The sequence below is a fragment of the Numenius arquata genome, chromosome 8, assembly GCF_964106895.1.
Source record: "Numenius arquata chromosome 8, bNumArq3.hap1.1, whole genome shotgun sequence".
NCBI lineage: Eukaryota > Metazoa > Chordata > Aves > Charadriiformes > Scolopacidae > Numenius > Numenius arquata.
The window spans coordinates 16,355,696-16,376,584 of record NC_133583.1 but is presented as its reverse complement, the minus strand read 5'-3'; the positions used below and the strand labels follow the sequence as shown (position 1 = coordinate 16,376,584).

Here is a 20,889-nt window from a genome sequence, read left to right as displayed (position 1 = left end):
TGTGGGCAGGAGCAGGCAGGGGATGGAGCTGCTTTTTCCCTGAGGTCCAGCTGGCATCAGGCTGGCACCCCTGACCCCACTGGGCACCTCAGGCTCAGGCAGCACCCATGTGTCCCTGTGTTGTCCCAGCAGCCGGTGGCATTGATGTCCCACCCTCATCTCAATAGGGTCCCCCCTTACCATTACCCCCCTCCCCCCGTGCCACTTGGCACCATCCCCAACCAACGAGCAGCACAAGGATCTACCAAAGCATTTATTTCCAGCGCAACCTGGGGGGGAGGGGGGAGAGAGGGAGGGGTGGTTCAGGAGCATCTACTGGTGCTGGGGATGATGCTCAGGAGGGCGAGCAGGCAGGGAACTGGGGCTGCAGGGGCCTGCACCCCCCCGGAGTGGCAGGGTCATGAAGATGATGCTCTTGGGCTGGATGTTGTAGTGTGCTAGCGTGTGCCGGTCCTCCAGCAGCCCAGAGTTATACATCAGGCGTTGCTGGTCAGGGTGAGGCCCATTCGCCCTGTGGATCTGCTCCTTCAGCTGCCGGATGGTGTTGGTGGGACAGACCATGTAGGTGGTGGTCCGGTTCTTTTCATCCTTCACAAAGACCTCCATAGTCTCGGTCTGCAGCAGCACCAGCGTGGTGCTGTAGAAGATGCCGTGGGTGGCCAGGGTCTCACCATCCTGCAGGATGAGGTTGCGCCTTCCCTGCTCCTGCTGCGCCAGGCGCTGCCTGTACCAGGGGATGCTCCACTCCTGCTCGATCATATCCTTCAGCTTCCTGATGGTGATGTCTGGGCTGACGATCCTTCTCAGGCTGGTGCCCACCAGCTGCTTCACCTCAATCGTCACAGGCTTGGCCGGCTGTGGGGACAGGAGAAGGGGTGGAAAAACAGGCAGGGGCTGGGGGGTCCACGATGTCCACAGGCGCTGGCAGCCTTACCTGCACATCCCAGGGCTGGACAGTGCGGACGCAGGGCAGCAAACGGTCCCTGGCAGCTTCCCGTGCCACCAGGTCCCATCTATCACCTTGGCCCAGGATCCCCGTGGGGTCGGCGGGGTCCAGGATGACGGGGCTGCGAACACAGAGGGCAGGTGCTTGCCATCAGCCCCGGGCAGTGCCATGGGGCGGGTGGCATGGGTCCCACAAGGCATGGTCCTCACCGGGGTTTGCGCAGCAGGCTCTTCACGTGGGCGCCGATCTTGCCGTGCTGGAGTGAGTAGCACTCCTCCCAGTAGATGCAGATCTGCTGGTATCGGCACAGCAGCTCCAGTACCGTACGGAAGCCCTTAGCCATGTCGAAGGAGTCCTTGGACACTGTGCCCTGCTCCCAGGCGTAGATGGTCAGCAGCTCCAGAGCATACTTGGGAGGCAGGTCGTTGGTGCCACACTGTGGCTTCACCCGCTGGGGAGAAGATGGGGACAGGGGTGAGAGCTGGCTGGGGTGGGTGCCCAGTGGAAGCCAGGGAAGCCAGGCAGCCCCTTACCTCCTTGTACCAGTACTTGACCAGGCGCAGGAGGCTCTTCAGCTTGGCAGGGTAACGTTTCACAAACTTCTTCTGCAGCTCGGTGAAGCAGGGGGAGAACTCCCCAGGGCCACCACTGGCGTTCAGAAGCTCCACATATGCATCCTCATACAAATTTGGGTCCTGCCAGGAGTTCTTGCGTACCTGCCCTGCAGGAAAAGAAGAAGGGTGAGAGCCATTCCAGCACTGAGGCCACAGCCCGGCCCCACGGCAGCCCACAGCCCTTACCCAAGGCATCATAAGCAGGCAGGATGTCCACATCGGTGGACTCCGAGTTGATCTTGGAGTAGAGGGTGAGGCTGAGGGAGCGCGGTGTATTGCCAGGACCCTTGTACCGGGGCTCGCTGATGTCCACGGTGAACGTCAGGCTCTGCCTGCAGTCGTGCAGCCTCACCTTGATCAAATCCAGGATATTCTTTCTATTCCGCTTCTGGTCCTGGTAGCTGGAGAAGCAGCTGAGGAAGAGCACCACATCGGCATCGGAGCTGTTCCGCAGGGCTGTGCCCTTGCCTGATGAGCCACCCTGCAAAGAGGTGCCCTGCCCGCTCAGCACAGCTGCCCCTCAGCACAGGGACCACTGCCACCATTCCTAGGGCTGCCGGGAGAAACTGAGGCAGGGCATGAGCTGGAGCAGCGGGACAGAGGGAAGGGTGCCAGCAGGGGTGCTGGCTGGTCACCATGCCAGGCAATGCTCACCTTGACGGTCTTGTTGACATGGATGTTGGTCTCCTTCGGGAAGCAGTCCTCCTTCAGGAAGTCGCAGATCTGCCTAATTGTCTGCTTCACCTGGTTTCTGAAATCCGTGCTGGGCTGCAGGACCTCCATGATCCAGGTGTCCAGCATCTTGTCGGTGACCATCAGCAGCCCACTCATGGCTTCCATCCTGCCAGATGTGGTCGCTCCCTCTGTCCACTCCTGTCTGCCTGCAGCTATCTCTCTGCCTGCTCCCGCCTGCAGCAGCTTTTAAACCTTCCCTGACACCATGGCGTCACCACAACTCTGATGCCGTCACCGCCAGGAAGTTAAGGTGGCCACTGCATCGAAGTTTTGCTTTTCCCCGCTCCCGGTCACAGCTCCCCGGGAGTCCCCAGTGCCACCACCACAGGGTCTGGGAGGGGACAGGAGGGTCTGCGTGGCACTGCCATCACCCTGGCACCTGGCTGAGGGTCAGCAGTGACAGTGGCAGCACAGGCAGCTGCCTGCAGGCTGGGTCTGGGGTTCTGCAGGACCTCATAGCCCCAGGTGTCTGCAGAAGCTGCAGGCAGCATCCCACCACGGGGACCCCATGCCAAGCCGTGCCCGGGGCTGGGGGTGCCCTGCCTGCTCCAGTGCCTGCCTGTGCCCATGCTGGGGGCTCAAGTGTCCAGGCTGGGGTGCAAGCCAGCACTGGGACGTGGCTGGTGCTGGTGGCACGCGGCTGGTGCTGGTGGCACGCTGTCACCATAGGCAATAGGATATGGCTGGTGCCAGTGTCATCAGAGGCCCAGGTGTCACCACAGACTATGGAATGTAGTCAGTGCCACTGGAGGCCCTGGTATCACCCCAGACAATGGGATACAGCCAGGTACAGCATCACCAGAGGCCCTGGTATTGCTACAGGCAATGAGACGCAGCTGGTGCCAGTGCCACCGGGGCACCTGGTGTCAACCCTGGCAGTGGGATGTTGCTGGTACCAGCATCACCAGGGGTCCTGGTGTCACCCTGGCGGTGGGACGTGGCTGGTGCCAGCATCCCCGGGGGTCCCGGTGCCCCCTCGGCAGCGGCAGGCGGTACGGGCAGGACGCTGCTGCCCGCGCCACCTTAAGCGCCGGCTGCGGCGGAGCCGGGAAACGGGAGTTTCTGTTAGTGTTTCGGTTTCTGACTCTGGCGGCTGGAAACGAAAGTGCGAAGGTGGCTCCGCGGCGGCTCTGCCCCTGCGCTCCCGGTGCCCGCCAGCCCCCCCTTGCTCCCCAAACTCCTCCTCAGAAGGGGGGTCTGGGTGCGGCTGGATCCAGTCTGAGCCTCCGACTGTAAGGAAGAGTTGGAAACCCAGGCTCTGCCACGGAGTCGGTTTATTTCAGCTCGAGCTGGGTGTCTCCGAGGAGAACCAGCCCCCCCGGGTTTTTGTCCTGTGCCCTTTGAGGCCTCACAAATATATTGCACAAGGTGTTGACATCTCTGTCCACACGGACCGTTTGTCCAATCGATTTGTTTAGTAGCTGCATTTCCTCTATGATGTTTGGAATGAATAACATCTTCCACGTTTTGTCTGCCCATGTGGTTTCATCTTCCTCCCATCTTATCTGCACTTGGGTCTCCTCTGTCTTCTGTTGACTTCAGATAGAATGGTTTCTCTCTTTCTTCGAAGGTCCTTTCCTTCAATTACAGACCTGGTCCAGTTTGTCCCTGTGCAAGACTCCCAGTAGTTCCCCTTTTTGACTAAGCAAAGGTTCAACTAAAGTTTAGTTACGGTTTGTGGCCCAAGGCTTCTGCACTCCAGTCACTCATGCCACAGCAAAGCCACTCAAGTTTCAATTAAACCTAATTTTAAGTTATCACACAGCTAATTATAATATTCTATTAGTAAACTATTTTAATCCCCAACATAAGGGTATGGGCAGGGACAGGGATACAGATGGGGCAGGGATACAGGCAGGGACAGCCATATGGCTGGGGCAGGGACATGGGCAGGAGCAAGCATGGGTGTCCCCTTAGTGTCGGGTGACAACAGGGCAGGCAGCGGGGCAGGAATACAGGCAGGGGCAGGGATATGGGCAAGGATGTGGGCAGGGGCAGGAGCAGGGACATGGGCAGTTACGGGTAGGGACAGACAAGGATATGGGTAGTTTTGGGCAGGGACAGTGACAGAGGTAGAAATAGGGACAGAAGCAGGTATTCAAGCAGGGATGGGGATGAAGGCAGGAGCAGGGACAAGGACAGAAGCAGAGATACAGGCAGGGCCAGGAGCAGGGATACGTGCAGGTGTGCAGACAGGGGCAGGGACAGGTAGAGGGACAGGGATATGGGCAGGGATGTGGGCAGGGAGAGGGGAAGGGACAGGAACAGCATCAGGGATGGGATACAGGCAGGGGCAGGGACCGGTGTCACAAACATTTCGTACCTGGCCCCTGCAGCCCGAGGACCGAGTCCAGGACGCCAAGGTGAGAACAAGAGTCACTCTTTATTTGCACCCATGGAGTGTCCCAGCCAAATGGGGGCACCACGTGGCGCACGCACACACACATACACCGCCCTGCTTTGCAAAGTCACTGCGATTCTATGGCCACAACACCCTTTCTTCGCCCAGGCATCCCTGGAGTCCATCTTGCTACAGGTGTATGAAAGCCAGAGAGGGACATTTTACAAGGGCATGTAGCGATAGGACGAGGGTTATGGCTTCAAAGTGGAAGAGGGGACATTAACATTAGATATAAGGAAGAAATTCTTCACCCTGAGGGTGGTGAGACGCTGGAACAGGTTGCCCAGAGAAGTTGTGGATGCCCCATCCCTGGAGGCGTTCAAGGCCAGGGTGGATGGGGCTTGGAGCAACCTGGTCTAGTGGGAGGTGTCCCTGCCCAGGGCAGGGGGGTGGAACTCGATGGTCCTTAAGGTCCCTTCCAGCCCAAACATTCTACAACTCTGTTTTTTTTTATCTGTGAGGCCAGGTCACGGGAGGGTCTCCGGACTGGAGGGGGGTGGGGGGGGGGGTGTTGGAGGAGCTGCTGTGCTGGCCTTATCTCAAGAGTCCAGGGGTGGCCTTCATCCTTCAGGGTGGGGCTGTCCTCCTCCTCCTCCTCCTGCCAGTGAGCTGGCGTCCTGCAGCCATGCCTCCTGAACCCTAAATATGCGGTATACAGTGTAAATATCTGCATCTTAAGAAAGTTCATACAGTTCCATACCATAAAGATTAGTTGGCACGGTAGCTAGGGAAAGAGATTTTCCTCAGGAGATGCAGGCAGGGGCAGGGACAGTGACGTGCCAAGGGTGGAAACTGCGACAGGACAGGGACAGAGATACAGGAAGGTGCAGGGAGAGGGACAGAAGCAGGGACGCAGGCAGGGGCAGGGATATGGGCAGGGACAGGGATACGGGCAGAGGAAGGGATATGGGCAGGGATGGTGATGGGCCAGGGGTGGGAATGGGAGGGGGACAGGGACAGGGATGAGGTCAGGGATGGGCACGGGGACAGGACAAGGGAAGAGACGGGGTCAAGGATGGGGACAGAACGGGGCCGGGGCCGGGGCCGGGGTCGCGGCCGGCGTCGGGGTCACAGCGCCGCCCGCCGGTCCCCACCACCCTCCGCCCGGTGCGGGGACGCACGCGCAGACGGCGAGGGGTGCTCCCAGGGGGCCGCGCGGCGGGGGCGGGGCGGGGGCGGGGCGGGGCGGGGCGGGCGGGCCCGGGGGCGGGGCCTCCCGCCGGGGGAGGGGCGCGGGGTCCGCGCGCGCCGGCCATGCCGCGCTCCCGCCGAGCCGCGCGCCGTGAGTGGGGGCTCGAGCGCGGTGCAGGGCGGGAAGGCGGCGGAACGAGGGGGGCGGCTGGGCCGGGGGGGATCGAGGGGGACGCGCCGCCATGGGGCTACGGGGAGCCGGGGGCCCCCGGGCCGGGCCGGGCCGGGCTGGGTGTGCACACCGCCCTGCCCTCCCCTGCCGGCAGTGGGGCGCGGGGGCCCGCACAGGCCCCATGGCCCGCACAGGCCTCAGGGCCCACGCAGGCCCCATGTAGGCCTCGGACCTCCGGCTCGGTGGCCCCTGTGCCGCCTCTCCTCCGTGCGGCCGGGCTGACAGGAGCCTGTCGCCACCTCACCCCCCCGCAGGTGGCCCCGGCAGCGCCCGGGCGAGCTCGCCTGCCAGCGATGAGGAGGCCGGCAGCGAGGTGCTCAGCCACTGCAGCAGCGCCAGCGAGGGGGCCAGCCCCGCCGAGGAGGCCACAGGTGAGCCCTGCCACCCATTCCCCTCTGTGTCCCCCCCACGTGTGATGGCGCTGCTGCTGTGTCCCTCACCCGTGGGCCCCCCCCCTTTGCGCTCGGGCACTGGTGTGACGTGGGTGCCACCCTGGCAGGGAGCGAGGCAGTGGGTGAGCAAGGCCAGGAGGAGGAGGTGGAGGACAGGCTGAAGGAACACATGGACAACCTCCTGGACAAGAGGTGAGGAGCGGCTGTCACCCCCCATGGGCATGCCTGGCATGCTGCCCATCCCTGCTGTTGCTGCCAGCCGCAGGCCGGGCCATGCCTTGTCCCAGGCCACCCCACCCCGTGACCTCCCGTGGTCTCTTGCAGTGCCAAGACGCGGCAGGTGGCACTGCAGAGCCTGCGCCTGGTCTTCTCCTCCAAAATCCTCTCTGAGTTCCTGCTGGAGCGCCGCCTCACGCTCACCGACTCCCTGGAGAAGTGTCTCAAGAAAGGTCTGGGCACAGGCAGGTGCTGGGACTCGGGGTGGTGGGCCTGGTGACCAGTGTCTGAGGGAGGTCTCTTGTGCTGCCCGCAGGTAAAGGGGAGGAACAGGCATTGGCAGGCACCGTCCTCACCCTTCTCTGCCTCCAGATGGGCTCTGGCCCAGAGGGGGAAGAGGTGTTTCGAAGCCTGAAGCCCCTGCTCATCAGTGTCCTGACAGACAGCACAGCCAGCCCTGGTGCCCGGCAGAGTGTAAGGCCTGGCCCCTTTCCTCCTGGGCACAGGAGGCACCTCAGTGGGGGGCAGAACCCAGGCAATGCCTTGGGTACCGCTGTGGTAGAGGGAGGGCAGCAGGATTGGGTGCTGTGGGGAGTGGTGGGGTACACCTGACCCGCTTCCCCTCGGGTGGGTGCTGGATCTGGCGCGGCACTGCCTCCTCTGACTGCCTTTTCCCCACGTTTCTCACCAGTGTGCCACGGCCCTGGGCATGTGTTGTTACATTGCTGCGGCTGACCTCGAGGTAACTGCACCTGGGTGTCATCCGTACCCCTGCTGGAGGGCCCATGGTGCCAGGACAGCTTGGAGCTGAGCTGGGGAAGGGGCACAGGGACATCAGTGACAGTCCAGGCCCCTTCCCTGGGCAGCATGGAGCTGAGCTGAGGGGGGAGCTCCTGGTGCCCCTGGGCCGGGTGGGTCCCCTTTGGTCCCCAGTGCACAGCTTCGCTTTGGCATCTTCCTGGCAGCTGTGGCCTGACAGTCAGGTTTCCCCCCTCCAGGACCTGGTCTCGTGCCTGTCCTGCTTGGAGGGCATCTTCAGCCCACCCAGCGCAGGCGAGGGGGGCTCAGCACCCACCCAGCATGGCCCTCTGCATTGCAGTGCACTCCAGTCGTGGTCCCTGCTCCTCACCATCTGCCCCCCCTCCCACGTCAAGAGTGTCTTGGACAAGTGAGTGGGGCTTAGGGGGGTGCAGGGGCTGTTGTGGGGCAACCAGCTGCGGAGAGGGGAGTCCCCGGAGTGGTACCTGCCCCCCCTGACTGCCCTCCTGCCTTCCTGTCCCAGTTGCTGGCTGAAGCTGCCCCCGCTGCTCTCCAGCAACAGCGTCGCACTGCGCATCCTGGCTGGGGAAACTATCGCGCTGGTCTTCGAGCTGGCCCAGGACATGGAGGTACTGCAGGGTGCTGGGGCAGCAGGAGGCAGCGGGTGGGCAGGCAGCAGAGTGGCAGGGAGCTGTCAGCACAGGCACCCTCTTCATGCCCTGGCTGAGTTGGCACTGATGGCACTGGGATGCTCCAGGCTGGCATCACCAGCAGGTGCCCAGGCAGAGGCACTGGCCCTAGTGATCCCCCAGCACTGTCCTGGCAATGGCAGCAGTGGGCAGTGCCTGGAGCTGCATCCTCTCCAAACCCTGCTGGTTTTTTGGCAGGAGGACTTGTGCCATCAAGATACAGAGTTCCTGTGTGCCCAGCTCAAGGTCCTGGCTACCGAGAGTAACAAATACCGAGCCAAGACAGACCGACGGAAGCAGCGCTCCATCTTCCGGGACATCCTGCGTTTCATCGAGGTACTGGAGGCTGGTGGTGCCCTTCCCTGCTGAGCCCCTGGCTGTGCAGCTGCTGCCCAGCTGCCTGGCAATTCCCTTCTCTGTGAGAGCCAGGGGACACACAGGGCTGGTGCCCAGGTTATCACTGATACCCCTCTCTCCGCTCAGAGCGGGGAGTACCAGGAGGAGACGATCCGATTTGGCCTGGAGTGCATGTACCTGGACAGCTGGGCGCGCCAGCGGACCTACCAAGCCTTTAAAGAGGTGCTGGGCTCTGGCATCTGCCACCACCTCCAGGTAGGGGCTGGGTGGTTGTGCCGGGGATACCGGGCCAGTGCTGGCGGGTGCTGACAGGTCTCTGCTTCCACAGAACAATGAGCTGCTACGGGAGATCTTTGGCCTTGGGCCCCCCTTGGTGCTGGATGCGGCCACTCTGAAAGCCAGCAAGGTCTCCCGCTTTGAGAAGGTGAGTGTCCCCACCCAGATTTGTGCCCGCAGCCCCCTCCTGTGCCGCCGTGGGCTCCAGCCGAGCGCCTGAGTGTGGTGGATGCTGGTGGGGAGGTGGGCAGAGGGGCACTCCCTAACCCTGTCTCTCTTTCCCTCCCCTTCCAGCACCTCTACAACTCGGCTGCCTTCAAAGCCCGCACGAAAGCCCGGAGCCGGGTGCGGGACAAGCGGGCGGATGTGCTGTGACGGGCAGAGGGGGGCAGAGCCCCCAGCCCACCTGGACTGCAGACCCAGCACTGTGAGGGGCAGGTGCCCCCAGCCCTTGGGCTTTTATTCATGTACAGCAGAGTATTTAATGCCTGGAGCTGCCCCGCTGGGGGCTGCCCCCTCTTTTATTTTTTTAACCAAAAAAAAAAGAAGGATAAAAGAAGAGCTGGGGGGGTCGCGTGCTGCTGTGTGCCCACTCTGCGGCTGGGGCTCCGCATGGCATGGTGGGAGGGGGTCTCACAGGGTTCATGCAGCCCCTTTCGCAGGCAGGGCTCATGTGCCCCCTCCCCAGTCCCATGGGGGCACTGGGGTGGCCTGAAGGGCTGGGTGGGAGGGCAGAGCCATGCAGGGCTGTGGGGCAGCTGGCCCTGGTGTCCATGCCTGTGGCAGGAGCGCTCCCCAGCTCCCCCCTGCCACGCTGGGCACAGCCCCTGCCTCCCCGCAGCCGGTCTGGCACCCAGGGGTGCTGGCAGAGCGGTGTGGGGTGGCAGGCGCTGCCCAGCCCTGCCAGCTGCCCGCTCTGAGTCCTTTTCCAGCCAAATGCTTTATATGAAATAGTCCTCTTGTGGGAAATTAATTACAGGGGGGTGGCACAGCAGGCGAGTCCCAGTACTGCCCATGCAGCCTCGGGGGCCATTGCCTGGGCAGGCATGGGGCCACGCCAGCTGGGAATGCCTGTCACCCTGGGAATGTGTCTATGGTGGTGATTTTCTAAGACTTTGATTACAGGAGGTAATTAAAAGGCTAATTGGAGGGTGCCTTGTGCCTTGTTTTGAAGAGGAGGGGCTGTCACTGGGGTGGGTGCCGGTCCTTGCAGCCCTGTCCCTTTCTCTCGCAGCCTGGGGTGGGGGCCAGCATTGTCCCTGCCGCTCCGTAGGGCGATGCTGCCAGGTCTGAGCAGGATGGGGGGGTGGTAGAGCTGCCCGCTCCCCCCTCCTGCCCTTTGGTGCCCCTTCCTGTGGTGGCCCGGTGGCCCAGTGCCCATGGCGGGGCCGGGAGCAGCTCAGCGGTGCCCCCCGGGCTCGGCGCTGACGTTGAGAAGAGCCCAGAGCTGCCTGCTGGCTACCCGCAGCTGGCGTACGGCATCCTCCTGGCTCTCCAGCCACTGGGCCAGCGCCCGCACGGACTGGCTCTGCAGGACTGTGGGGAGAGGACAGGGACATGCTGGGGATGGGCGGCCTGGCCCTCCTGCAGCCCCCCTGACCCTCTCCCTGGGCCACATACCACTCAAGTAGATGGCCAGCGTGGCCAGGACCAGGCTCGCCAGGGCCAGGAGCCCCAGCAGGGCCAGGAGCAGGGGGTGGCCAGGGCCGAGGCAGGGGCAGGGGCTGGCGGCGGGCACGGGGCGCAGGGTGGGCAGGAGCGGCAGGGGGCTGGGGGGTGCAGGGCGAGGCGGGGGCCGCTGCAGGCTGCGGGAGGGAGCTGGGCCGTTGCCTGTGGGCAAGGGAGAGAAGAGGTCAGAGTCCAGCCACCGGCACCGCCGGGGCCTGCATGGGCCCCCCCAACCCTCCCCTCTCACCCTCGGTGCCCTTGTGCCCGCCCGAGGCCCAGTGCAGGTCGCTGATGGACTCCACGGGGCGCAGGCTGATGGCTCCAGGCTCGCTGCCGTCAGGGTCCCCAGCCTCTGCTGGTGCGGCACCCTCGGCTCTTCCCATGCTGTCTGCCGGGAGGAAGGCAGAGGGTGAGCGTGGGACCTGCCTGCCCTGGGCACTGCTGTGGGGACCAGACCCCTCCCGGAGGTGACCCCAGCTTTGATGCCAGCCTGGTGCTGTGCCGGGGCAGGCAGCCAATGCCGGTGTTCCCTTGGCACAGCCCTGCAGCCGCTGGCGGGCAAGTGCTGGCGGTGACTCCCCGGCCCCAGCGCTGTCATCGGAGCAGTTAGCGGGCACCTGGTGGCCATGATCAAAGAGCCTCGTTAGTGGGGCTGGAATCTGGCCCTGGCTTGGGGGCAGGAATGTGCCACCCCCCAGCCTGGGTAGCCCAAGCACTGGCTGGGGCTCCCGAGACCAGCTGGGAGCCGTTGGGCAAGGGCAGGGCAGTGCCAGCTCCAGGCTATGGCACGGCTTGGCTTGCCCAGTGGTCACCATGATCACACACTGCTTAGGGGTGCAGTGATGGAGATGTGGGGTGCATGCTCTGCCAGGGGGTCCTGATGCTCACCACTCAGGTTGGCTTGTCCCCCATGGGAGGAAGGGGGCTTTTTGGGAGCAGGCATGGCTCTGTGACCCTCTTGGGAAGTGGCTGTGCCCAAGCTGGGGCAGAGGGAAAGGATTTTTTTCTGTGTGTTTGCAGGTTTTTGAGCAGCGGGCAGGGCCCGGGTGCTGTGCCCACGGCGGAGCAGGGCAGGGTGGCACTGTGCCCACTCCCAATCCCTCACGGGGTCAGCGGCGTGTTGCAAGGCAGCGTGGCGCCACGCTGCTGCCGTCAGGGCGGTGCATGCCACTGTGAGGGTTGGCAGGCATCAGGGCTGGGGGGTCCTTGGCTGGTGCCCAGGGTCCCCCTAGACCCTCCCCAGGGCCCTATCCTTGGCTGGGGGCTGGCCTATGGGTACCCCCATCACCCCTGCATCCGCTTCCCCCAGAGCTGAGGGGCACAGACAGGTTTGGTGTAGGTTTGGTGCAGGGGGGTGCTCTGCCAGCCAACTGCCTGCCCCCTCCCCAAACCCTGCTCCCTGCACCCACAGCCCTCCAGGATCCCTTTCTTTCCCGGGTGGGCATCTCTGCCCCCAGCCCCTGTATTGGAGGGCAGCGTTTGACTGCTGTTTGCATCCCAACCCCGTGGCCCTGTGCCACCCAGTCCCCCCCTTCCCGGGGTGCCAGGGCCCCCGCCAGCCCCCAGCCCACTCCCCAGCCTACCTTCTGCAGCCTCCCTGGGCATGGCTCCCTGTGCCCGGGCGGCGTGAGCGGGCAGCGAGGTGGTGTGGGGCCCCTGGGAGCTGGGCACTGGGTTCCCAGTGCGCCAACTGCACCGCTTAAAATAGGATAGTGAGAAACACGGGGGGGGGGGGCGATAAAAATAGCCAAGGGGAGGAAGGGGTCAGGGCTGCTGGCAGCACGGTGCCAGCGTGGCAAAGAGAGAGCAGTCTGTGGCAGTGCCCTGTGCCCCCTTCCCAGGGTAAAGGGGCTGCCAGCTCACCATGGGATGGGGGTGATGGCAGGGCAGAGCCTGCATGGGGAAACTGAGGCACAGGTGGGCCCAGCAGGTGCCAAACTGGGGTCCCTGCCACCTCCTGGCAGCAATGGCAATTGTACCCAGCCTGGGGGGTACCACAGAGCCCACCCGGATTTGCCCACAAGGACTATGCCAGTTGTGCCACGAAGATTTATTTAAGTTAACGAGACCATAGGAAGCACTAGGCAGCAGTGCTGCCAGGATAGGGGACCACGGCGGTCCCCAGCCCTGGTCACCAGCCCCACGTGCCCTGTGGCAGGCAGATGTCGGTGGGCGGGAGGTCGTTGTGCCCGTAGAGGCTGTAAGCGTGGATGGGTGACAGGCAGGAGGCAGTAGGACCAGGCTTGACCCACTGGGCACAGTCCTCACCAGCCCAGCCGCGGTAGCAGTGGCAGCGGAAAGCGTCCATCGGGCCAGTGCCGAGGTGCAGGAGGTTGCCCAGGTCGTGGGGCTGCCGGCGCACGCAGCGCCCATGCCCGTGGCACTGCCCGTAGCTGCACTCCCAGGCTGCCGCAGTCACGTTGGCCACGTAGGGACCCAGGGTGGACACGAGGTAGTGGCGCAGGCTGGCACAGCTCTCCTGGGGGGGGAAGCACCAGTGAGAACCTGCCCCAACACTGGGGTCCCTCCGGCCACCTTTCCCTGGTGGACATGGGGGATGTGGCCATCCCATATGTCCCATGCCTGTGCCAGCTCCGGTGCCCCAGTGGGGCGAGGGTCCGTACTCACAGCCGAGCGGGAGTACGACATGTCTCCCCAGAGCACAAGTCCAGCCGCACCCAGCGCTGCGCTCTCCCCGATGGTATGCACCAGGTCAGCCTGCCGGGGAGAGACAGAGAGACATCACCGGGCTGGGGGGCACGAGACACATCCCCGCACCCAGCAGGACCCCCAGCGTGCCCACCGCCCAGGCATGTGGCACTTACCAGCTCCAGGAATCGGGGCGAGCGGCGGAAGGAGAGGCGGGAGTAGGCAACCACGGGCAGGAGGCCATCGGCCCCGAAGGCGGCCACCCGCAGGGCCTCACGCAGCCGGTGGTGCACGTAGCGGGGGCGCAGGGCGGGCGGCAGCGCCGGCGGCAGGTAGATGCTGGGGTAGAGGGCGGCCGAGGCGGCCCAGAGCCAGCCCAGCTGGTTGTTCCGCTCCACCTCCGCTGGCCGGCACTGCCCGGTGTAGTTGGCCTCCTTGGCCCAGTTGCCGTTGAAGCAGTCGGGGAAGCGGTAGAAACCCCAGAGTCCCCCCGGGCGCAGGGTCCGGCCCAGCAGAAGTGTCTCTTCCATCAGAGCCTGCGCTGCCCGCTCAAACTCCCGCCGGGCCAGCCGGAGCCGCCGCCGCGCCGGCAGGAGGCCGTGCTGGTCCCGGACCCACTGCTCCGAGGCCGCCCGGTAAATCCGCTTGGCCCCCCAGTTTTGGGCCCAGAGGGGCCTCCACTCCTCCCAGTCCACCACGGCCAGGCCATGGAAAGTGGAGCGCAGGAGGCGGTGGATGTCCCTCGTCGCCCTGGCAAGGTGGGCGCCGAGGGGGATGCGCTGGGGGATGCCCCCGTTGTGGGGGACGCCTTGCTGTGACAGGTAGGGGTACAGCCCAAACTTGTTCTTGTAGAAGATGGTGATGTTCTGGCCGGTGAAGTGGCCGTCCCGGTTTTCCACGATGCCGTAGTCACTGAGGGGCAACTCCACGCCAAAGCGGCGCTGGCAGCGGCCAGCGGGGATGTTCCACACCACGGCGAAGGGCCGGCCGCCTGCCAGGGGCTCCGGTGCTGGGCTCTCCCCCCTGGCTGTGCCCAGCGCCAGACAAGCCAATAGTGCCAGTGCCGGCACCATCCTGTGTCGCCGGCTGCCTGTGGGGCCGGCACCCTGTGGGGAAAGGAGAGCAGTGGGGGTGAGGTGGCGGGGTGCAGTGGGCACCCCGGCCGTGCCAGTGCTGCTGACTGAGCCTGTGATGCACTGGGATCAGCCACAGAAGGTGGGCTGCCCCACAGGCATGTGCTGTCCACCCCAAAATCCCACAGGACTCGGCAAACTTGGGAGTTTCGGACACGTCCTGCCTCACCTCTGCCTGCTGCGCCCCACCGCCCAGAGCCCCAGCCATAGCACAGCTCTGGTGTGGCACTGCAAGCTGCCGACCCCAGTGCCTCAGTTTCCCTGCCGGCTCACGGGGACTGGCACTGCAACCCCCTCTTCCCCATTTTGTAGCAGGGCCGAGCCACGCCGGGCACCCTGCCAAGGGGCTGAGCCCCCCAAGAGGTGTGGTGGAGCCACAGGGGCAGCTCTGTGTCCCCCCTCAGCCCAGGCAGGGTGGGAGGGGGCCGGGTGCCCCTGCTTGGTGCCAGCCAGCCACCTGGGGCGAGGGGATTAGGCAGGGGATGGGCCCGAGGGCTGCGTGACACAGCAAGGACAGCGCTAATCCCCCCCGGCGCGGGGCCCGGCCGCTCTCCATGACCTTCCTGCTACAGTGCCTCCAGCCCTTGCTGCCACCAGCTGCCTGGAGGGGCTGGGCGACCTGCCCCCCCTTGTGGTGCAAGGCAGGGGACCCTGCAGCCCGCATCTTCCTGCCCTGCTCCCCCCAGTGCCCCTCCAGCCATCGTGTGCCCCGGTTTCCCCAAGCTGAGGTTTCCCCAGGCTGCTCAGTGGGGAGTGCGGCAGCCACGGCATGCTGTCAGCCCCAGCCGCCCCCCCCAGAGTCCCACTGGTGGGACTGGGCAGCGCTACTGGGACCAGTCCAAACCCCAGAACCTGTGGTGGCCCTGGCTCCCTGCCACGCTGGTGGTGGTCCCAGGGCACCAGCCGGGCAACCCGGGGGCCAGGCGGGACTGGAGAGAGGGCAGGGAATGGGGACCACCTCACCCGGGCAGCGGGGCCAGGGGGAAGTGGGGAGCTGGTGCCAGCCCTGAAGAACGGCAGGGAGTCAGGCAGCGCCGGGGCAGGCAGCCCCTGCCTGCGCGACTTTTAATCACCGGCTCGGGGTCCCAGCCCCTCAGATGTCCTTCTTCATCCAGAAGATGGGCAGCCCTTTGGCATCGCGGTGGGGGGTCTCCAGGAGGCTCTGTCCACTGCTCTCGGCCAGCACCCCCCTTGCCCAGATCACGGTGGGCGGGGGGGGAGGTGGGGGGGCGGCAGGGGGCGGGAGAGGAGGCGGTGGGACAGAGGGCACCCTTGGCCTGGTGGTGGTGGCGGTGGCAGTGCCAGGAGGGGTGGAGAAGAGCCGCAGCACCTCGGCGGGTATGGCGGGGCTGAGGAAGGCCACGCTCTGCACCGGCTCGCCCAGGACGTAGCCCAGGTGGGCGTAGAAATACTGCTTGTCATGGGTGGTGAGGCGCAGGCAGCTGAAGCCCCGGGCCCGAGCCCACCGCTCGGTGGCCTCCATCAGCTGCCGCCCATAGCCCTGGCCCCGCAGCGCCCGGGCCACCACCACGCTCTCCACGAAGAGGTCGCGGGGACGGCCGGCCACACGGGAGAGCCGGACGTGTCCCACAAGCTGGCAGGGACCCTCCCGGGCAGCGGGGGCCTCAGCGGGGCCCTGGCTCCGCAGCAGCAGCAAGCAGGTGGGGAAGGCATCCGAGGAGCGCTGGAGCGTGTGGAGCCGCGACGCCCGGCTCTTCCCCCACTCCTCGCCCAGCAGCGCGGCGCAGGCTTCCAGCAGCTCCGGCCTCCGGTGCAGGGGGACCAAGCTGAGCTCCTCCGCCACAGAGCCCATTCTTCTCACTGATGGGAGACCAAGCAGGCGACAGCTTAGAGGCGGCAGGGGACAGACTGTGTGTGTTCCCCCAGGCCTGGCACAGGCACGACTCCCCGGTGGCGCAGCTGGATGGGTTTGTGAGGGTCAGCAGCAGGTCAGAGGTTGAACAACAGCACTGCAGTGGGGAAGCGGCACATGGTGCCGGCTCCAGACGCCCATGCCACGACACCTGCAGGCACGTCTGACATTGCCAAGCCAGCAGAGTGGCAGTGGCAGGAGGCACAGGGCTGGCCTTGCCCCCTCTCCAGACCTGCCACATCTCCTGCCACCTGGGCACCTGCCTGAGACCAGCCAGCTTGTCACACACATGTCCCCAACCTGCAAGAGCGAGCTGCAGCACCATGGAGCTGAGCAGACCCCAGCCATGCCGCACTGGTGCAGGGGCTTGGGAGGGCTCTGCTGGCCTCCAAGGGGCCAGGAGCCCCTGCCACAAGTGGTGAGCAGCAGAGAACCCTCTACTGGCCTGGCGGCCGTTCCCCTTGCGAAGGAGAAGCCGCAAGCAACAGGCAGGAGGAACTGCCACGCTGGATTATCAACTGGGGTTGAGCAAACTGCTCCGCTTCCTCCTCTGGAGGGTGGAGGGCCCAGCCTGGCCGCCTCGGAGTGCCCCCCAAAGTCACTCTCCCAGCTCCAAGGCCCCTGACTCCCAGCCCAGCCCGCACTCCCCCCCTTCAGAGGCCAGACAGTGTCCCAAGGCCCCACCGGCATCCCCAGGCTGGTGAAGCTTTTCCTTCTGTTTCCCCAGTAAAACCCACGCCGGGACCCTGTCAGCACCCCTCTGTGCTCGGGGAGGTCCCGAGTGGAGGGAGAAGCCCTCCCAACACCTGCCTTCCTGCCTGCTTCTGCCAGTGGTGCCTCGCCAAGCTTTGCCCACCCCCCTGCCCCGGTGCCCAGTTCCCCCCCCCCCCCCCCCCAATTCCTGGCCCTCTCCAGCATCCCCCTAGGAGCACAGGGCTGCTCACCCTGCCTGCCGCGCACCCTGCTCACACTCACCCTGCTCACACTCACCCTGCCTGCTGCTGCCTGCTCCTGCCGCCCTTGGTGTCTGCGCGGCAGCGCGGCAGGAAGCAGCCCAGGCTCATGGCCAACCGCAGCGCCTGGTTCTGCTTCCCCCGGTGTGAATGACATGTCTGTCCAGGGCCCCACACCCCCGCCCCCACCAGCATCCAAACCAGACTACACCCCCACACAGGGCGCCCACCCTGCCTGTACCCCCCCCATCAGTCTAAACCACGCCGCACCCACACGTGGTGCACTAACCTGAACGGCACCACCCAGCTGATGACTGCCACCATCACGCAGCTGCACCTCCCGGACACACGGATCCCAACCCATCACTGACCCATCATTGACCCCGTAGCTGACCCATGACCGACCCATCAAGACCCATGACTGACCCCACCACCGACACCATCAAGAGCCATAATTGACCCCATCACTGACCCCACCACCGACACCATCACTGACACTATCACCGACCCACCAAGACCCATCACCAGACCCCACCAAGACCCATAATTGACCCCACCACCGACACCATCAAGACCCATAACTGACCCCATCACCGACCCACCAAGACCCATCACCGGACCCCATCATTGACCCCATCGCTGACCCATCACCGGACCCCTCCCCTTTTCCCCTTCCCTCTCCCCGCTTCCCCTGCCCCGTCCCGCCCGTACCGCTCTGCCGGCCCCGCCGCCGCCGCCACTTCCGCCCTCCGGCGCTCACTTCCGCCCCCGCCGCCGGAAGCGCGCCCCCTGGTGGCGGGAGGCCCGCCCCATCACGTGTGCGCATGCGCAGTGCGGGGAAGGGGGGGCGGCACGATGGCCGATGACGCCGCCCCTAGTTGCCCGCCGGCCTCTCACCCCTCTCCCGCCCGGCCACACGCACCTCCTCCCCGGCCACACACCCCTGGGGGCAGCGCTGGCCCCCGGCATCCCGGGCGGGGCAGCGGGGGGCGCCCCCCACCTCCCTGGTGCCAGCCAACGGCCGGTGGCCGCCAGTGCGTGTTGGTGTTTGAAGGAGCAGCAGCGACTTAGTGCCCTTTAGACCTTGTTTTATCGCCTGTTGGGCGCTCCCCACCCGGTAAGGGGGGTCGGGGAAAAACAAGGACACCCCAGGGTCGAAATATAAACAAGTTTAATAGAATAAGACTGAGTAACGAATGTAAAGAACCAATGTTGAGCCCCATACCGGCACGAAATACACCGGGACTGTACTCGGCCCCTTCCCTCGGGAGGGAGGGAAGGGCTCAGGGGTCCGGCAGCGGGGCGAGGGGATCTCAGGATGGCAGCCATCCAGGGAGAGAGAGAACTTCTCAGCAAACCTTCAGAACCTGACCCAGCTCGGGTCGAGTGCCGGGGTCTGGCTCCTCCTCCTCCCCGCAAAGCTGGAAAACACTGAGGCCTTGAAACCCGCACACCAGAGCTGGCTATAAAGTCAATACTTTCACAAATTCAGACACTAGAGTCTCTGAAAAATGCATTTTTCCCTAGCATTAGAAGAGACTTTAAAGTTACTGAAAGAGAAATTAATCCTGTCTGGCTCAAACTAGGACACTGGAGGACCTGGCCGACCCCAGCAGTGGTGGGTCCCTGTGGGTGAGCGTCCTGGTGTGGCCACCAGCCTTCGAGCGAGGGAGCCTCGCAGGCTCGTATGGGAGAGGGAAGAGCCTCGGTGTGCCTGAGGGGCTGGGGGCTGCTCCCCAGCTCAGCACAGCCACAGGTAGGGGCGGCACCAGGCCCCGGGAGCAAGGGGGACGGGGGACAGAGGGGTCCCTGCGACAAGGGGAACGCGCCCAGTACAGATGAACCCCAGCCCCATCGTGGGAGGAGGAGGAAGAGAGAGTCAGTCCTGTCCCCCCAGGGAGAAGAGGAGTCTTGGGGAGGGCGGGGCAGGGTGTCAGGGGGTTGACATTGGGGCACTTTGTGACATACTCGTCACCTAGAACTGTCCCCCAGTGTCCGGGAGGACAGCGTTGGGACAGTGTGGAAACGAGGAGCTCCCCGAGCGTTGCCACCTCTATCCCACTGCCCTGACAGAGCAGCCCCGTGTGGTCTGTGTTCCCCTCACACATTTCCTCCTTCCCTCCCTCCCTCCCTCCTGCAGGATGGAGAGGAGACCTCCCAGCTGCCCCAGGCAGGCCTGGGAGGAGAAGGGAGCTGCCCCAGCTCCCAGCTCCAGGGCGAAGCCCTACGAGACGTGCGAGGTCCAGCTGCTGCAGACGGGTGAGTGTGTGGGCACTGTGGGCAGGGGGCTGCCCACCCTGCCCTGTCCCAGGATCACATCCCCAGCCAGGCTGCCATCAGGGCTCCCGACACAGCATCCCCAGGACAGGGGCGCTCCATGCCCCCCCGGTGCCAGCATGTTCCTCACTCGGGGACACACCAGTGTCCCAGCCTTGAGCCAGGGCTCGTGACATCCCCTGGCAGAGGAGGTGGGTCTTCTCTCCTGCCTGCCCCCCAGCCCTGCCTGCTCTCTCCCGCCCAGATCCAGGCCCTTCCACCTTGGCTGTGGACAGAGAGGAAAAGGAAAGCCTGGACATCATCCAGAGCAGACCAAAGGTATCCGTGGCCACTTCTACGAGGCTGCACCCATGTGTCCTGGCCAGCCTTTCTGCCCCCATCCTGTGCTCTGAAGCTGCCAGAGGCTGTGCTGGGCACCCCCCTGGCTGGCTGTCCCCCCTGACACTGTCTGTCCATCTCTCTCCTCTCTGGCTGACAGGATGAGGCCCAGAAGCTGCAGTTTCTGGACTCCATCTGCACCATCTGCAGCACCACCAGCGCGCACTCCACCGAGTGGCACAAGCTTTACTTCTGCCAGCTGGAGGTGGTGGAGACCATTGAGGTGAGGGGACAGTCAGCCAGGCTGAGGCCGGGGCAGCGGCACAGCCCTGGGGGTGGGAAGAGGGTTCAGTTGGGCAGTGGGGCGCGGATGAGCGCTGCTCTGGGTCTCCATCCTTGGAGGTGCTCCAAAGCCACCCGGGTGGCCTGGCTGGAGCCAGGGCTTGGACCCAATGAGGTTTGCAGGTCCCTCGGCCAGCCTGTGGCTCTGTGATGGGTACAGCCCTTCCCGCCACGGGGCTTGGCACCACTGGTTGCTGGGGGCAGGGGGGGGAGGGGGGCAAAGGAGAAGGGCCCAGGATGGGGGCACCCATGCTCTGTCAGCCCCACGGGCTCTTGCTGGGCAAAGGAGATTGCCCCATCCTGACCTGTCCCACCCTGCTGTGCTCCCCAGGAACTGCTGCAAGAGGAACCCACTGACCAGCTGAGCAGCACAGTGCGGCAGCAAGCCATGTTGGCCATCACTTCCATGAGGTACCTGCCCCAGCCTGCAGTTTGGCCTCCCCAGTGCTGGGTGGCCCCAACTGCACCGGTCCCAGGTGGGGAGCACACCCAGTCCTGGGTCTGAGAGGGAGGCAGACAGCAGGGCAGGGAGTGCCAGGGGGTTTTCTCTCCAAAAGAGAGTCTCAGTGTCATGGGGGGTTGAGGTGTCACCCACAGCGTGGGGATCAGCCAAGGTCTCCAGCCTCAGGGTCTGCCTCCTCCTTGCCGAGTCTGAAGAGCACCTCTTTGTCCCTGCAGCAGAGCAAGGCTGCTTCTGCAGGAGAAGAAGAGCAGCCTCCTCCATGCCTGCTTCTGCAGCATCTTCCACCTGCCTCCACAGGACACCCGGGGCCCCAGTGCTTTCCTCTACTCCAAGGTATGCCATGGGGTGAATCACAGGGAGCTCCCCCACTCCGAGACCCCTTCCTGGCCACTGCAGGGCCACAGCTGCCCCTGCTCCGCCTCCCCCCCACCCCGCCAGGCTTCCAGGGCTGCCCCCAAGACTCTG

General features: G+C 64.8%; 5 protein-coding genes across 5 annotated transcripts; 1 reads left to right on the top strand and 4 right to left on the bottom strand.

The window, feature by feature from the left end:
- Positions 1-238: 238 nt before the first annotated feature.
- On the bottom strand, positions 239-2,450 carry LOC141467361 (2'-5'-oligoadenylate synthase 1-like). The gene is made up of 6 exons (XM_074151845.1): positions 2,215-2,450; positions 1,747-2,041; positions 1,480-1,667; positions 1,156-1,397; positions 935-1,067; positions 239-855 (listed from the first exon to the last, which is right to left on the bottom strand). Exons 1-6 carry the CDS (start codon positions 2,398-2,400, stop codon positions 313-315), a joined length of 1,587 nt encoding a protein of 528 aa, XP_074007946.1. The 5' UTR covers positions 2,401-2,450; the 3' UTR covers positions 239-312.
- A 3,477-nt stretch (positions 2,451-5,927) lies between these two features.
- Positions 5,928-9,902, top strand: IFRD2 (interferon related developmental regulator 2). The gene is made up of 12 exons (XM_074151693.1): positions 5,928-5,978; positions 6,314-6,430; positions 6,559-6,643; positions 6,776-6,900; positions 6,984-7,141; positions 7,359-7,409; positions 7,666-7,835; positions 7,950-8,055; positions 8,314-8,451; positions 8,599-8,727; positions 8,801-8,896; positions 9,043-9,902. Exons 1-12 carry the CDS (start codon positions 5,951-5,953, stop codon positions 9,121-9,123), a joined length of 1,284 nt encoding a protein of 427 aa, XP_074007794.1. The 5' UTR covers positions 5,928-5,950; the 3' UTR covers positions 9,124-9,902.
- A 245-nt stretch (positions 9,903-10,147) lies between these two features.
- LSMEM2 (leucine rich single-pass membrane protein 2) lies at positions 10,148-12,021 on the bottom strand. Its single transcript, XM_074152725.1, has 4 exons — positions 12,000-12,021; positions 10,664-10,804; positions 10,369-10,578; positions 10,148-10,284 (listed from the first exon to the last, which is right to left on the bottom strand). Exons 1-4 carry the CDS (start codon positions 12,019-12,021, stop codon positions 10,148-10,150), a joined length of 510 nt encoding a protein of 169 aa, XP_074008826.1.
- Positions 12,022-12,452: 431 nt separating this feature from the next.
- HYAL3 (hyaluronidase 3) lies at positions 12,453-14,881 on the bottom strand. The gene is made up of 3 exons (XM_074151948.1): positions 13,242-14,881; positions 13,045-13,134; positions 12,453-12,895 (listed from the first exon to the last, which is right to left on the bottom strand). The coding sequence occupies exons 1-3, from the start codon at positions 14,136-14,138 to the stop codon at positions 12,548-12,550; spliced, it is 1,335 nt and encodes a 444-aa protein (XP_074008049.1). The 5' UTR covers positions 14,139-14,881; the 3' UTR covers positions 12,453-12,547.
- Positions 14,882-15,291: 410 nt separating this feature from the next.
- NAA80 (N-alpha-acetyltransferase 80, NatH catalytic subunit) lies at positions 15,292-17,388 on the bottom strand. Its single transcript, XM_074152548.1, is given in 4 exon segments — positions 15,292-16,019; positions 17,062-17,089; positions 17,091-17,165; positions 17,167-17,388. Coding segments are annotated over 4 exon segments (1,053 nt in total).
- Positions 17,389-20,889: the final 3,501 nt, after the last annotated feature.

Bases quoted from the DNA above. Each gene is read 5' to 3' on its own strand.
- HYAL3 (XM_074151948.1), bottom strand. From the start codon at position 14,138: ATGGTGCCGGCACTGGCACTATTGGCTTGTCTGGCGCTGGGCACAGCC. The intron at 13,135-13,241 runs GTAAGTGCCACA...TCTCCCCGGCAG, and splicing joins CGCCCCGATTCCTGGAGCTG to GCTGACCTGGTGCATACCAT. The intron at 12,896-13,044 runs GTGAGTACGGAC...TTCCCCCCCCAG, and splicing joins TGTCGTACTCCCGCTCGGCT to GAGAGCTGTGCCAGCCTGCG.
- LSMEM2 (XM_074152725.1), bottom strand. From the start codon at position 12,021: ATGCCCAGGGAGGCTGCAGAAG. The intron at 10,805-11,999 runs GTAGGCTGGGGA...TCCTCCCGGCAG, and splicing joins GCCCAGGGAGGCTGCAGAAG to ACAGCATGGGAAGAGCCGAG. The intron at 10,579-10,663 runs GTGAGAGGGGAG...CCTTGCCCACAG, and splicing joins CGGGCACAAGGGCACCGAGG to GCAACGGCCCAGCTCCCTCC.
- IFRD2 (XM_074151693.1), top strand. From the start codon at position 5,951: ATGCCGCGCTCCCGCCGAGCCGCGCGCC. The intron at 8,452-8,598 runs GTACTGGAGGCT...CTCTCCGCTCAG, and splicing joins ACATCCTGCGTTTCATCGAG to AGCGGGGAGTACCAGGAGGA. The intron at 8,897-9,042 runs GTGAGTGTCCCC...CTCCCCTTCCAG, and splicing joins AGGTCTCCCGCTTTGAGAAG to CACCTCTACAACTCGGCTGC.
- LOC141467361 (XM_074151845.1), bottom strand. From the start codon at position 2,400: ATGGAAGCCATGAGTGGGCTGCTGATGGTCACCGACAAGATGCTGGAC. The intron at 1,668-1,746 runs GTAAGGGCTGTG...CTTTTCCTGCAG, and splicing joins GCCTGCTTATGATGCCTTGG to GGCAGGTACGCAAGAACTCC. The intron at 856-934 runs GTAAGGCTGCCA...CTGTCCCCACAG, and splicing joins TCCAGCCCTGGGATGTGCAG to CCGGCCAAGCCTGTGACGAT.